This window comes from Pseudorasbora parva, chromosome 25, assembly GCF_024679245.1.
Source record: "Pseudorasbora parva isolate DD20220531a chromosome 25, ASM2467924v1, whole genome shotgun sequence".
Taxonomy (NCBI): domain Eukaryota; kingdom Metazoa; phylum Chordata; class Actinopteri; order Cypriniformes; family Gobionidae; genus Pseudorasbora; species Pseudorasbora parva.
In genome coordinates, this window is record NC_090196.1 from 2,670,617 (window position 1) to 2,686,203 (window position 15,587).

The window sequence follows — 15,587 nt, forward strand, 5'->3', positions numbered from 1 at the left end:
ATCTGCAGGACCCAATGAGATATATTTGATAGACGTTTCCACTCGTCTAGAAAATCTACTAAGGGAACAAGCCTCTCGAGGCTGGCCTCTGGTGTACTTTGAGCAACAAGCACAGTGCCCTGAAGCGGCGGACCGGCAGGGAACGACTGACTTGACTGCTCGGGAGCCCCCCGAAGGGGGAGCGGACCACCCTCGAGTGGCCCGCGGGGACCGTCTGCGCCCCATCATTGCAGCGGGGTTGGCAGCGCGGCCCCCAGAGGGCGCTGCAGGAAAACGGGTACCGTAGGCAGAGGTAAACACCATTTCCCTTCGGAGGGGACTACCCTCAGCATCCTTTTGTTTCCCCTGCCCTCCGAGGAGGGGGCGGACCACCCTCAGGTGGCCCGCGGAGACCCTCTGCGCCCCGACATAGCGGCGGGGTTGGCAGCGCGGCCCCTTGAGGGTACCGAAGGAAGACGGGTACCGTATGCTGAGGTAAGCACCGTCTTCCCACGGAGGGGAAACTAAGGGAACCAGCCTCTCGAGGCTGGCGTCTGGTGAAATTTGAGCAGCGAGTGCAGTGCCCTGAAACGGCGAACCGGCAGGGAACACCTGACCTGACTGCTCGCATGCCCTCCGAGGAGGGGGCGGACCACCCTCAGGTGGCCCGCGGAGACCCTCTGCGCCCTGACATTGCGGCGGGGTTAGCAGCGCGGCCCCCTGTGGGCACCGAAGGAAGACGGGTACCGTGTGCTGAGGTAAGCACCGATTTCCTTCGGAGGGTAAATGTCAGGGACGATGCAGCTGAAGGCGAGAGATAGCTCGCAAGCGTCTCTTCGATCTTCGGCATCGCCCCATAACCGTAGTGCTTCAGCCCCATGATGTTACTATAGACCGAAGTCTGAGGGCTGAACACACGGTATGACGCCGGTCTCCTCCATGATTTTGCCACCTCGGTGTGCAAATCATGGAAGAATGGCAGGCCCCGTCGCTGAGGTTCTGAAGCGCGAGCGGGCAGGAATCTTTCATCTAATTTACTAGATCTTTTCTTCCTGCCTCTGATCTCTCAATGGGCCAGTCGATATTTAATCTGGCCACAGCTTAAAACCTCAACGCGCAGGGGACTGAAGTGGCGAGTCTTCAGTCACGATGCTCTCAACGCCCACCTCCTCGGAGCTGGATAGTTGGAGCACCGGCGACTCTCTCGGGGGGGGAAGAAACCGCAATGCGTGCTTCCAAGCCCCGAGAAGAGCCGCTGGATGGAGCAGGTGAGGGCAGAGATAAGGCAGCGCCCGTCTCAAACCCCTCTGCAACATCCAATTGTGAACCCCACGACTGCAGCCTCCGCTCTGCCTCGGCAGCAGCGGGACCAGAGCCGCGGGGAACACGAGCCGAGGCACCCTCCTCGAAGAGTGCCCGGCGGGAGCGCAGCGTTCTCAGCGAAAATCTCTCGCAATGCTCGCAAGCAGCCCCCTCAGGGCTGCCTGGGCATGCTGCGCTCCCAAGCAGGCAACACAGAGAGAGTGTGTATCCCCACCCGTGATGTAGCGTGGGCAGGGAGGAACACACTTTCTGAAATTGCTGCTCTCACTCGCCATTTCTATCTATTTTATTTTCTCTTTTTCTTGTTAATATAAGGATATTTAACAAAAAGGGTGGAAAATCTCTGAATATAGACAGACAAAAACACCAAATAGACAGACAGGTTCACACAGATCGCTTGCTGAAGGCTCAGAAGCTAGTTCCTGTTTGTTTTCGCGGACGTTTTATAGCTTCCGGTCGATGACGTCATCACGCCGACGATCAATCTTTTTTCCGATGGAATGGTTCTACAGGCGCTTCACGACGCATTAACGCAGAGGCGTTCTCACAGCGTTTCGACGCAGCTCGAGTTCCCCGAAAGGGAACTAGACATTACAAGAGCCGTGACTGCTCGATTGCAGTGTGGTCCCAACCAGAGGTGGGTAGAGTAGCCAAAATCTTTACTCAAGTAAAAGTACAAGTACTTACGGAAATATTTACTCAAGTAAAAGTAAAAGTAACAATCTTAATAGTTACTTGAGTAAGAGTAAAAAAGTATTAGATGAAAAACTACTCAAGTGCTTAGTTACTAGTTACTTTCGATCTGATTGATAAGATCAAAAAACCCTGAATTTCAGACTACTTAGAGAGCTTTCACACACCTCCAATTATATATTATAAGTATATGCATTCTTAAAAATACAGTCCCATTTTTAAATTTATATATACACAGCAGACTGTGTCGGTCCGGATATGTGTATAAATACAAGATGTCACATTAGGCTATTCAATTTGTTTCATTTTTAGCCTGATCTCATCAGTACCTATGGCAACGTTTTTGCAAACCACAAAATATGTACCAATACGTACATATTGCGACAGTTTCAAAGTGAAATGTCCACTGGGTGTCGCTAAAAGCTTATTTTTTTCCAGAACAGATTTGCGTCAATCTGACATGTTTTGTTAGCCTACGTTGTGTTTTTAACGTACACCCACACTAAACCTACCCGAAAGTGTTAACAAAAGCAAATGTGACAAAAATAAAATTGTGTCCATGTATTTTTAGCTTGTGTTTAGAACTCGTCTTTGAGCTCTTTTATCATGACTCGTTCTTCACGGGGTTCGTTCCCAAGCTTTTCGCATTGCAAATTCAAATCTGTATCAGCTGAGCTATCGGGCAAGTCTGGTGAATCAGAAAAGCAGAACATGGAGCTGTGACGCAAAATTCAAAATGTTTTAGTTTACAAACCATAGACTAAAAAAAAATGCAGTTGTTCTGCCTATAGTGTTCATTTCTGTTGGAATTCCTGCAGTGTGTATTGGTACGTATTTTGTGGTTTGCAAAAACATTGTCACAGGTACATTTTGCCAATGAGGTTGCTCGTTTTATGATAAAAAAAAAGATATGTAAATGTGCAGATGTGAAAGTTTGTTTGTGGACGTGTGTTCGGAGGATTCAAACGATTTGTCAATGCTTGCACAAGAGCGCATATGAGGAAAACACTCGGACAGTGTGTGAAATAGTATTACAATAAAGGAAAAGTGCCCATAGTTACCAAATTACCATTAATAGTGTTCAAATATAGGCATCATTGTTACACTTACCGCTGTTTTCTCAGGTTGGAGCTGGATTTATTGTATGCTGAGATGTCAGTTCATATTGGTGCACACAGCATGCATTAAATTATGAAACTGTTCTTTATGACATCTTGGAATGAAAACAGGCTGAACTTGAAGCCACGTATGGGTGATCTGCCGTAGCTCACACACATCTTCCTCTGCTTCGGCCATCATCTTCTGACTAAACACGTGCTAATTTTATGCGGGTGATGCGTATCCACCTCTCGTGAAGCAGCCTCTCCAACGTTTCGCGAGGCTTGTGAACAAGTCATAACTTATTTTAAAATATATATTTAATTATCACCATTGACAGCGGAGGAACGCCACCGAATGTAACGAAGTAAAAGTACAGTTTTTTTCACAAGAAATGTACTTGAGTAAAAGTAAAAGTAACCATTTTTAAATATACTCTAAAAGTACAAGTTACCCAAAAAATGTACTCAAGTAAATGTAACGAAGTAAATGTAATTCGTTACTACCCACCTCTGGTCCCAACCACTACTAAATAGAAATTTGCTGGGGTGGAGAAGGGTTTATGATCGTAGCCTAATAAAAACTATTCAAAATAAATATCGCCCCTACTCAGGGGGTTAACAAGAAAAAAATTAAATAAAGGACCTACCTTCATAACAACATTTGTGGGCAAAAATAAAGTAGTAAACAAGGAGAATAAAATAAAATGCCGACAGCATACAGTGCGTTCGCGTATAGATTATTTATCTCTACTCAGCAATGGACTGTTCCGTATCCATATCAGCACAGCGGTCCAGTTGAGGAGGTAGTCCCACTGGCGCAGTGATGTCGTGCCCAGGCCGTGAAGACAGAAGATACTGCTCGGCCTCCAGTGGCGATCGAAAGAGGTGTTGTCTCCCTGCATCAATGACCTTGAGTGCGGCAGGGAATAGGAGAAATGACTGCATTCTGAAAGTATCCATCTTCTTTCGTATTTCAGTGAAAGCCTTCCTTTTCTTAGTAGTGTCTGCACTGTAGTCCAGGAAGAAATGAAAAATGTATCTGCTGTATTCGCCTTATTCACCTGGCGGCCATTTTGAAAACTCTAACGCCGTTGTGGGGTACACAAACCCGGAAGTTGGACTCCGATACAGTACTAATCAGTAGCAGCATTCTGTGTCACTCACTTTCTGCCTGCTGTGTGTAACAAAATCATGTAATACATCACTGATAATATGTTTATGTATATAGTTTTTTTGTTGTTAATGTTTTTTTATTTTGGTCCTAATGTAATTTCTAATGTTCTGCCCTTTTCTGGTACGTTTTTCCATACTTACAATATACAAGCAGGCCATTTGTATTCCTCCATACCAATAAATGTACATAGTTACCATTTACAAACCTAGACCAGTGTGCCTATCAATGTTTTTGAATGACTTATTTCTTTCTGATGTTCTGACCAGTTGTAAAGTTATGAAAGACATCATCCATGTGTAATAAAATTGTACTTTATTCTTTAGATAAATGGACATTTTATTTTACATATATGAAGATCCAGTAGCTTATAAATACACATATCTCCCACATGTAAATTAACTGTATCAACTATAATACTGATCTGCCCACATTGACACTATATGATAAATTAAAATAAGCTGATAACATCACCGTTTTCTCCAGAATGACTACAGCCGAATCAAATTTTGTTGCAATATTGTCCTGTTTAACACCGTGAAGCTGCTTTGGAACAATCGGCATTGTAAAAGCGCTAAATAAAGCTGACTTGACATGTCCCAGTCTTGCTATTGCTTGAGTCTTTCGAACTTCGTCTGTAGTAAAATGCAGAAATGACGACCAGGATCCCTTCTGATATTTTTTTAATCCACTCTCCATGTAATCCCTTATCCTCTGGAAAACGGTGAAAGGTTTGTCCTCTGTAGGATTTTTTCCTGAGTGACGAAGTGCAGTGAAACAGAATGCTGCTACTGATTTGTACAGTATCAGAGTCCAGCTTCCGGGTTTGTGTACCGGAACCCCTCAACGGCGTTAGAGTTTTCAAAATGGCCGCCAGGTGAATAAGGCGAATTTGACTGGGTATACGGCCCTCGCCCCTTTAAGGATAGCCTGTCTGTCGGTGTAGTCCAGCAGTTTGAATATAACCGTGCGGAGTGCGGTTAGACTGCTTATCTGAATAGATGCGGGTGCACGTTCGATTCTGATCTCTCTGTTCACGATGGAGGGTATCTATTTGGGCAGATTCGCCTTCAAAAAGGCAATGCAATCATCTCCCTCAGCACCTTCCCTGAGGCCGACTAACCGCACGTTAGATCTCCTGCTGCGATCTTCTATGTCTGTGATCTTTAATGTGAGATCATCGAATTTGGATTTCAGATCGCTGATCTGATCTCAGTCCTTACGAACGGCAGCTTGGGTGGAATCGCATCTGGATTGAAGCAGGCATACCGATTTTTCCACTTGTTCGATTTGTCCGGTCACGGCAGTAACTGCTTTGTTGTTGTTTCCAATTTCACGCTTCAGTTCTGAAATCTGAGGTGTCAGTTCTTCATCTATGGCAGATTTGACAGCAGCGGCGACAATTCTACCCAAATCGTTCTGTTGCTCGCTCAGGGCTTGTTTCACTCCGGCCAAAATGGCGCCATCCAACTCAGCTCAGGAGACGGAGGAATCTTTAAATCTCTTCTTGATTGGAGAGTTTGCTTCGTCCCGAGTGTGAGCAAGTGTGGTCTGGGTCGACATTTTTGATGATTTCACGTAATTTAGCATTTAGTAGTCCTTCAAAGACCTGAAAATATGCAAGTGGCGTGGAGAGCATCTTTTCAAAGCTGCACCGCCATCGACGCGTCACGTGATCTGTATATTGTGATTTTGTATGTTGACTCTAGTTCCCTTTCGGGGAACTCGAGCTGCGTCGAAACGCTGTGAGAACGCCTCTGCGTTAATGCGTCGTGAAGCGCCTGTAGAACCATTCCATCGGAAAAAAGATCGATCGTCGGCGTGATGACGTCATCGACCGGAAGCTATAAAGCGTCCGTGAAAACAAACAGGAACTAGCTTCTGAGCCTTCAGCAAGCGATCTGTGTGAACCTGTCTGTCTATTTGGTGTTTTTGTCTGTCTATATCAGAGATTTTCCACCCTTTTGTTAAATATTTCAGTATATTAACAAACAAAGAGAAAAGAAAATAGATAGATTAAATATGGCGAGTGAAAGCAGTTTCAAGAGGTGTGTTCATCCCTGCCCACGCTACATCACGAGCGGGGATACACACTCTCTTTGTGTAGCCTGCTTGGGAGCGCAGCATGCCCAGGCAGCCCTCGAGGGGGCTGCTTGCGAGCACTGTGAGCGATTGCCATTGAGAACGCTGCGCTCCCGCCGGGCACTCTTTGAGGAGGGTGCCTCGGCTCGTGTTCCCCGCGGCTCTGGTCCCGCTGCCGCCGAGGCGGAGCGAAGGCTGCAGTCGTGGGGATCACAATTGGATGTTGCAGAGGGGTTAGAGACGGGCGCTGCCTTATCTCTGCCCTCACCTGCTCCATCCAGCGGCTCTTCTCGGGGCATGGAAGCACGCATGGCGGTTTCTTCCCCCCCGAGAGAGTCGCCGGTGCTTCATCTGTCCAGCTCTGAGGAGGTGGACGTTGAAAGCATCGAGACTGAAGACTCGCCACTTCAGTCCCCTGCTAGTGAGGAGCTAGTTGAGGTTTTGACGCGAGCAGTGGCCAGATTAAACATCGACTGGCCCACTGAAAGATCTGAGGCAGGGAGAAAACGTCATAGCAAGCTAGACGAACGATTCCTGCCATCTCGCGCTTCAGAACCTCAGCGGCGGGGCCTGCCGTTCTTCCACGACTTGCACACCGAGGTGGCAAGATCGTGGAGGAGACCGGCATCATATCGTGTGTTCAGCCCGCAGACTTCGGTCTACAGTAACATCAGCGGGCTGAGACAGTATGGTTATGGGGCGATGCCAAAGGTCGAAGAGACGCTCGCGAGCCATCTCTCGCCTTCATCGGCATCGTCCCTTAAGGCCCCGACTTTACCCACCAGACCTTTAAAGTCAACGTCGGCGCTGGTGGGTAAAGCGTACTCGGCAGCGGGTCAGGCGGCTGCATGCCTGCACACGATGGCTATCGTGCAGGCATACCAGGCTGACCTGCTGAGGGATCTGGACGGTAGTGATGTTGTGGGGGGTGATATTGTTGCCGAACTTAGATCGTCAGCCGATCTAGCTCTCCGGGCCACCAAGGAGACGGCCAGATGTGTTGGCCGCTCCATGGCAGCATTGGTGGCCACGGAGAGACATTTATGGTTGAACCCCACAGACATCAAGGAGAGGGAGAAAGCCTTTCTGCTTGATGCGCCGCTTTCTCCTGGAGGCCTCTTCGGTGACGCAGTCCAAAAAAAACAACAAAAAAAAAACAAAACAAAACAAAAAAAAAAAGAAGAAAAAAGCTCCCTCTCTGGGTCCAGGTCCCTTGGGCTGCTGCTGATACCACCAAGCAGCCCAAACCGAGTACGAGCTCCTCACACAGGGCTCAACAAAAGCAGAGCGTCGCTGCCCGAGCTCCCCCTCAGCGCGGGGACGAGGGGCGGCGCTCTCAGACGAGGCCTTCAAGGGGCAGGGCTGATCTGCGGACAGTCCTGATCGCCAAGAAGGCCTCGTCGAAGCGTTCCTGACGCCAGAAGAGGGTGGTCCGCACCCCCTTCGGGGGGCCCCCGAGCAGTCAAGTCAGTCGTTCCCTGCCGGTCCGCCGCTTCAGGGCACTGTGCTTGTTGCTCAAAATACACCAGAGGCCAGCCTCGAGAGGCTGGTTCCCTTAGTAGATTTTCTAGACGAGTGGAAACGTCTATCAAATATATCTCATTGGGTCCTGCAGATAATAGAAAAGGGGTACGCCATTCAATTCAGAAGTCGGCCACCTCCTTTCTGCGGTGTCCTACCTACAGAGGTGGGCCCGGAGCAGGCTCTGGTAATGGCACAGGAAGTAGAGACACTCCTGCAAAAAGGGGCTATAGAGCGGGTTCCCCCTCCCAGCAGGGAGTCGGGCTTTTACAGCCGTTACTTCATCGTGCCGAAGAAGGATGGGGGCTTACGCCCGATATTAGATCTGCGGCTATTGAATCGCTCGGTGGCCAAGCTCAAATTCAAGATGCTTACACTCAGACAGATTGTAGCGCAGGTCAAATCGGAGGATTGGTTTGTCACCATAGACCTCAAAGATGCGTATTTTCATGTCTCCATCCTTCCACATCACAGGAAGTTCCTGAGGTTTGCCTTCGGGGGAGAGGCATACCAATATCGTGTACTTCCCTTCGGTCTAGCAAGCTAGGCCGAGCCGTCACTGTGAAACAGTTCCAGAAACTGTTAGGTCTCATGGCAGCAGCGTCCAACGTGATACCTTTTGGCCTACTGTACATGAGGCCACTGCAGTGGTGGCTCAAGACAAAAGGGTTCTCCCCGAGGGGAAATCCGCTCCGCACGATCAAAGTCACGCGGCGATGCCTACGTGCTCTGGTCATGTGGAAAAACCCGGGGTTTTTATCTCAGGGTCCCGTGTTGGGGGCTCATGTTCGTCGCGTAATGCTAACGACAGATGCCTCTCTCACGGGCTGGGGGGCGACCATGAGTGGTCGCTCATCCCAGGGTCTATGGCAGGAACATCAGCGGCACTGGCACATAAATCGGCTAGAGATGCTCGCAGTGTTTCTGGCATTGAAACAGTTCCTGCCCGACCTCAGGGGCCACCACGTACTAGTCAGGACAGACAACACGTCCGTGGTCACCTATATAAATCACCAGGGGGGTCTGAGGTCTCGTCCATTGGACAAACTGGCACATCGGATCCTCCTGTGGGCCCAAGGGAAATTGCTGTCAATCAGGGCAGTATATATCCCGGGGGCCCTGAATCAGGAAGCAGACAGCCTGTCGAGACAGGGGCCGAGGCCCGGGGAATGGAGACTCCACCCAGAGGTGGTGGAGCTCCTTTGGAAGGTTTATGGGAAAGCAGAAATAGATTTATTTGCTTCGGCGGAGAATTCCCACTGCCCGCAGTGGTTTTCTCTGACCCATCCGGCCCCGCTGGGGCTGGATGCCATGGTACAGGAGTGGCCGAGGCTGCCTCTGTAAGCCTTCCCCCCGATTGTCCTGCTTCCAGGAGTTCTGGAGAGGGTACGCCGGGACGGGGCCCAGGTACTTCTAGTGGCTCCGAACTGGCCGACCCGAGTATGGTTTTCGGACCTGATATCTCTCCTGGAAGGCTCTCCGATGGAGATTCCGACCAGGAGGGATCTACTCTCTCAGGCGGGCGGGAGATTCCTGCACCCACGCCCGGAGATGTGGAAACTATGGGCCTGGCCTCTGAGGGGGCTAGGCTCATAGAGGAAGGTCTCTCGGCCGAGGTCGTAGAGACCATCCTTCACTCCAGAGCTCCGTCCACGAGGAAACTGTACGCTCTGAAATGGAAACTTTTCTCAGCATGGTGCAGAGAACGCCAGTGGGACCCAGTTAACTGCCCGGTTGGTACAGTGCTGGAGTTTCTGCAGGCAAGGTTCTCGGCAGGGTTGACCCCCTCCACAATAAAGGTGTACGTGGCGGCCTTGGGTGCCTTCCACGTCCCTTTCGGTGGAGTGTCTTTGGGAAGACACCCTCTAATTACACGTTTCCTCCGTGGCACCTTAAGGTTGAGGCCTGTGATGCACTCGAGGGTCCCAGCATGGGACTTAGCCATTGTTTTACGGGGCTTGTCCGAACCTCCATTCGAACCCTTGGAGGAGGTTTCGGATAAGTTCCTTACCCTCAAGACGGTATTTTTGTTGGCTATTTCATCTCTAAAGAGAATAGGAGATATTCAGTCCCTATCTGTAGGGCCCTCATGTTTAGAGTTTGCGCCTGGGATGGTGAAAGCATTTCTGCATCCCAGGCCGGGTTATGTCCCCAAGGTTCCTACGAGCCCACGGGGCCCCATCACTCTTCAGGCGTTCTGTCCTCCTCCTTTCACGACGTCAGACCAGGAAAGATTGAATCTGCTGTGCCCTGTCAGGGCGTTAGATACTTATGTCCACAGAGCTGCCCTGTGGAGGAAAACTGATCAGCTGTTTGTCTGTTTCGGGCCCCCTAAGAAAGGGGCCCCAGTATCTAAGCAGAGGATGAGCAAGTGGGTGGTCGAGGCCATCTCACTTGCTTATGAGGCGGCCGGGCAGCCGTCTCCACTGGCTGTCCGGGCGCATTCAACCAGGGGTATGGCTGCTTCAAAAGCACTCTTGTCGGGGGCTTCCCTCCACGATATTTGTAACGCGGCCGGATGGTCGTCTCCTTTAACCTTCGTCAGGTTCTATGAACTAGACCTGGCATCTACAGTTGGGGCACAGGTTCTCTCGTAACCGTGTGCGCTTCGGCTTCACACATACGAGACACTTGGTCCTATGGCGATGTGGGTATAAGCGTTCTCACAGCGTTTCGACGCAGCTCGAGTTCCCCGAAAGGGAACGTCTCAGGTTACGTATGTAACCCTAGTTCCCTGAGGGAACGAGACGCTGCGTCGCTCTGCCATACTCCCGGCGTGTCCGTGATCACTTACTTCAGGCTTTATCAGAAGTTAGTTCCTGTTTGTTTTCACGGACGCTTTATAGCTTCCGGTCGATGACGTCATCACGCCGACGATCGATCTTTTTTCCGATGGAATGGTTCTACAGGCGCTTCACGACGCATTAACGCAGAGGCGTTCTCACAGCGTTTCGACGCAGCGTCTCGTTCCCTCAGGGAACTAGGGTTACATACGTAACCTGAGACGTTTTTTTCCCTTCTATCTTTGCTTTTTTTGACTCACATGTCAATTATTTTTAAATGCTTTTTGTTAAGCCTTTAGTCTAAATTGGGAAAATAAAAAACCTGTCTCTATTATGATGCATGTGTTATCTCTTTTTTATTTTATTTGCCAAAACATCAACCTCTTGAGCCCCAATTATGACCTTCCTACAACACAGTATTACTATCAGTTATACTGGCATTCACAAAAAGATGCCATTAAACAAATATATTCAAATATACTGTGCCTTTATGTTGTTTCTATCCTACATACAAGACCGGTGAAGCCGCTTTTCCATTGGGCCAAACAGTTCTCCTTATTTTCTTAACTGCTCCATTCTGTGCCAAGCCGGCCGGTACGTATATGGGTTTGTTTTCTACTGTGGTGCTGTAGAATGCAGCTCTTTGCAATGAAATAAAAACAAGTCGGTTTTTGCCTTGGAGACAGACGCAAGAGTTTACAGACAAAACATGATATAAATATCGTCTGCGTTATGAAGGATGACCAGATATTTTTTTAACCTGTTAAGCTGACTTCCAAATTTTGAAAAAATCCTAAGAAATGTATACTCAGACTCAAACAAATACAGTTTGTGAATCCTTTGCACTAAAAGCATAATTATGGTCTCATTTGAAAGCAGACACCTAGCAGTTTACTGTAAAGTCAAAATGATAATATTTTTTATAATCAAAAAAAGCTATAATAAGCTTCAAAGTTTTGTAAAGTTATTAGAAATGTATTTGTATGAAATATCTTTATGAAAATAAAATTGAAGTGGGCCTTGGAGAAATCTAGAAATGCACTACAGCTAAAGCCACAAGTCTGACCATGTTATATTTCAGATCTGAAGATGATCAGTCTAAAACTCTGAATTTTATTAAACGTTTTACAAGATCGTTTCATGTGATTTTATTTTGAGATATCTCTGAAATATCAACTGATGTTTATTGCCATGTCTTCTCAACTTTCATTCGCTATATTGCCTCTATTGTTTAGAGGTGCAAACTGCCCCATTCAGTTTGTCTCCCCGGCACACATTCACACTTCTGCAGACTGGTTATGGCTCCAATTATTATTCTTTTGTCTGCATTATAATTACTAACGATTCTCTATTCAAACTGTTCTATTCAAACCTCATTTCTAAATCAAACCTCTCACTTTACCCTCACTGAGACTCTATCGAATGCATTTCGTCCAAATAAGCATTTCAGTAGTTTTACATTTAGAAAATGTTCATAAAAAAAAGTATTTACTCAGTGGCAGGAGCATCTAGGGCAAGCTAGCATGTTAGCTTAGCACACCAGCAAAACAACAATTTATACGATTAAAATCATGTTTTATTCAAAACTTGCTTCATATCACTTTATAATTTATATGTAGAGTATTTTATATAACAATCTGTGATCTCATATAGCTTCGGGTCAAAAAATCTGACAGAAAATATACAATGCTAAAAGCTATGTGGAATAGCATTGCATTATAAATATCATCTATTATGAAACCACCCAACATGGCATAAAGAACACAGACCAACCATATATTGCCGCGATTGTGTGTTTATTGTCTTAAAACGTGTCTATCTGCATAAAATAGCGATATAACGATCTCAGGAAGCTGTTTTGGAAATGTCAGATACTTCCTGAATGTCACATGGTGTGTCTGTTCTTCGTGAGCTAAATATGGGGTGAATTTTCAGTAGTACAGCTTTCCAGCGCCCTCCGGCTGCCAGAATGAATTGAAAACACAGCATATCACAGTATACTGCGCTCATAATCATACATCCGCGGATTTTGGATAAAGATTTAATAAATAATACTTCTCTGTATAGAAATTTGACTCAAACATGTGAGAATCTATCAATATTTCTCCACATCTGCACACATTTGAAGTAAAAGCCCTGAGGGAAGTTGTTTTGTCGAGTGTCTTCATGACGACCACAAAGGAGTATTTTATGAATGGGAGCAAATGACGCACATATTACAATCAAAAGGTAGCGACGCCCAAGATCATATTCATAACTCCTGGCACATATTAACACATTACGGTCTCTATAAGACTTTGAGAATAAAACAGAGGTAAAAAAATTAAACTTTAGTCTTAGATCTTTTTAATGATGTATAGTTTGTCAAGGTAATTACTTACACCTGATAGTAATTTTGAGCTAATTTAAGCAAAGAGAGCTTCAGCACGTCCTCGTCCTCGTGACGGTTATCAGGTTAACTGTATTATTCATTTATTAATTATTAGTTCACATTACTGAAATGGTTGTCTACGGAGAAACTGGCATCCAGGCAACACATAAGTGATCGATCCTTCGTTCTTCGTGACACTTCGTTCGTAATGTGGTCCCAAAAAATCTTAGTTTGAAGGGCTAACTGGCCCTTCCCTTTACCCCTACCACTTCAGCCAAAAAGAGAATCGAGACACCCCTACCCCTTCATGTGAATGCGCAAAACGAACGGGTAGGAGAAAGGGAAGGGTTAAGGGGTAGAAATGTGAATAGATCTTAATCTAAGCTCTGTCCGTGAAACCAGGCCTTAATGTTTTTAATTGTGATTAACCACAGAAAAATGTGTGATTGATTAATTAGTTATTTTTAATTAAAAAAATGTAATTGATTGACAGAATATGAAGAACATGAAAATCTTCATGGGTGTGAATCAGCACTTTTCTCATGATTCAATTCAATTATGATTATTGTGTCAAAAAGATTGACGGAAAGAGAGCAGAACACACATCAACAGTCAGATAATCTGCAACCACACAAAAACATTATGACCGACTGATTGTAAATTATATTTGATCTGTTCTTAATTACCTTAGTATCTGCAGATGACAGTTTGAACTCTTCAGTCCACCAAAAAGCAGCTTCACCCCTGAATCCTGCAGGTCATTGTCACTCAGGTCAAGTTTTCTCAGGGCACAGTTTGAGGATTGAAGAGCTGATGACAAACTCTCACAGCAAGGAAAAGTGAGATTACAGTGAGTAAGACTGAAAGAGAGAAGAACACACACATCAACAGTCAGATCATCTACAAACAAACAAAAATATTATGACCGGCTGAGTGCAAATTATATTTGATTTGTTCTTAAATACCTCAGTATCTGCAGCTGACAGTTTGAACTTTTCAGTCCTCCAAAAAGCAGCGTCACCCCTGAATCCTGCAGGTCATTGTAACTCAGGTCCAGCTCTCTCAGGACACAGTTTGAGGATTGAAGTGCTGATGACAAACTCTCACAGCAAGGAACAGTGAGATTACAGTGAGTAAGCCTGAAAGAGAGGAGAACACACATCAACAGTTAGATCATCTACAAACACACACTGACATTATTACCATCGGACAGTAAATTATCTCTCATATGTTCTTAAATACCTCAGTATCTGCAGATGGCAGTTTGAACTCTTCAGTCCACCAAAAAGCAGCTTCACTCCTGAATCCTGCAGGTCATTGTAACTCAGGTCCAGCTCTCTCAGGACACAGTTTGAGGATTGAAGAGTTGATGACAAACTCTCACAGCAAGGAACAGTGAGATTACAGTGAGTAAGACTGAAAGAGACAAGAACACACATCAACAGTCAGATCACCTACAAACAAACACAAATATTACGACCGGCTGAGTGTAAATGTTATTTGATATGTTCTTAAATACCTAAGAATATGCAGCTGACAATGTGAACTCTTCAGTCCTTCAAAAAGCAGCTTCACCCCTGTATCCTGCAGGTCATTGTAACTCAGGTCCAGCTCTCTTAGGGCACAGTTTGAGGATTGAAGAGGTGATGACAAACTCTCACAGCAAGGAACAGTGAGATTACAGTGAGTAATCCTGAAAGAGAGAAGAACACATACATCAACAGTCAGATCATCTACAAACACACACCGACACTATGACCATTGGACTGTAAATTATCTCTCATATGTTCTTAAATACCTCAGTATCTGCAGCTGACAGTTTGGACTCTTCAGTGCCTCAGATAGCAGTTTTACTGCTGAATCCTGCAGGTCATTGTTACTCAGGTCCAGCTCTCTCAGGGCACAGTTTGAGGATTGAAGAACTGATGACAAACTCTCACAGCAAGGAGCAGTGAGATTACAGTGAGTAAGACTGAAAGAGAGCAGAACACACACATCAACAGTCAGATCACCTACAAACACACACCGATATTATTACCATCGGACTGTAAATTATCTCTCAAATGTTCTTTAATACCTCAGTATCTGCAGTTGGCAGTTTGGACTCTTCAGTCCATCAGAGAGCAGTTTTACTGCTGAATCCTTCAGGTTATTGTAACTCAGGTCTAGCTCTCTCAGGACACAGTTTGAGGATCGAAGAGCTGACGACAAACTCTCAGAACACTGATGAGTGAGATTACAGCCAGCAAGACTAGAAAAGATTAAATAATATAACATTAAAACAATAATGAAATAACAATAAAGGAATGTCAAGGAAGTTGCCAGTTGTCTGTCATCAGGAACCTGGAACAATTATTTTTAACAATGGGGGGACAATGAGCCAATCAAAAGTAGGGGGTCTGTCAACTAATGGAGGAGAGTGAGTGAGCAAGAGGGTGAATTAAAAATACTATAGAAAGAGAGAAAGCTGAGAGACATTACAAAAGACAAAAGGTCAGAGGAATATTACCGGGAAAAGAAGGGTTATGATCGGGAAAGAGCATTATGATTCATATTAATTTTAG

General features: G+C 46.0%; 1 protein-coding gene across 1 annotated transcript in view; it reads right to left on the reverse strand.

The window, feature by feature from the left end:
• Positions 1 to 15,587, reverse strand: part of LOC137065080 (NACHT, LRR and PYD domains-containing protein 3-like) — a 74,709-nt gene that overhangs the window by 13,148 nt on the left and 45,974 nt on the right. Inside the window, exons 2-4 of the mRNA XM_067436646.1 lie at positions 15,101 to 15,274; positions 14,543 to 14,716; positions 13,989 to 14,162 (exon numbers count right to left, since the gene is read on the reverse strand). Coding sequence (XP_067292747.1) covers positions 13,989 to 14,162; positions 14,543 to 14,716; positions 15,101 to 15,274 — 522 coding nt within the window. The remainder of the gene's footprint in view (positions 1 to 13,988; positions 14,163 to 14,542; positions 14,717 to 15,100; positions 15,275 to 15,587) is intronic.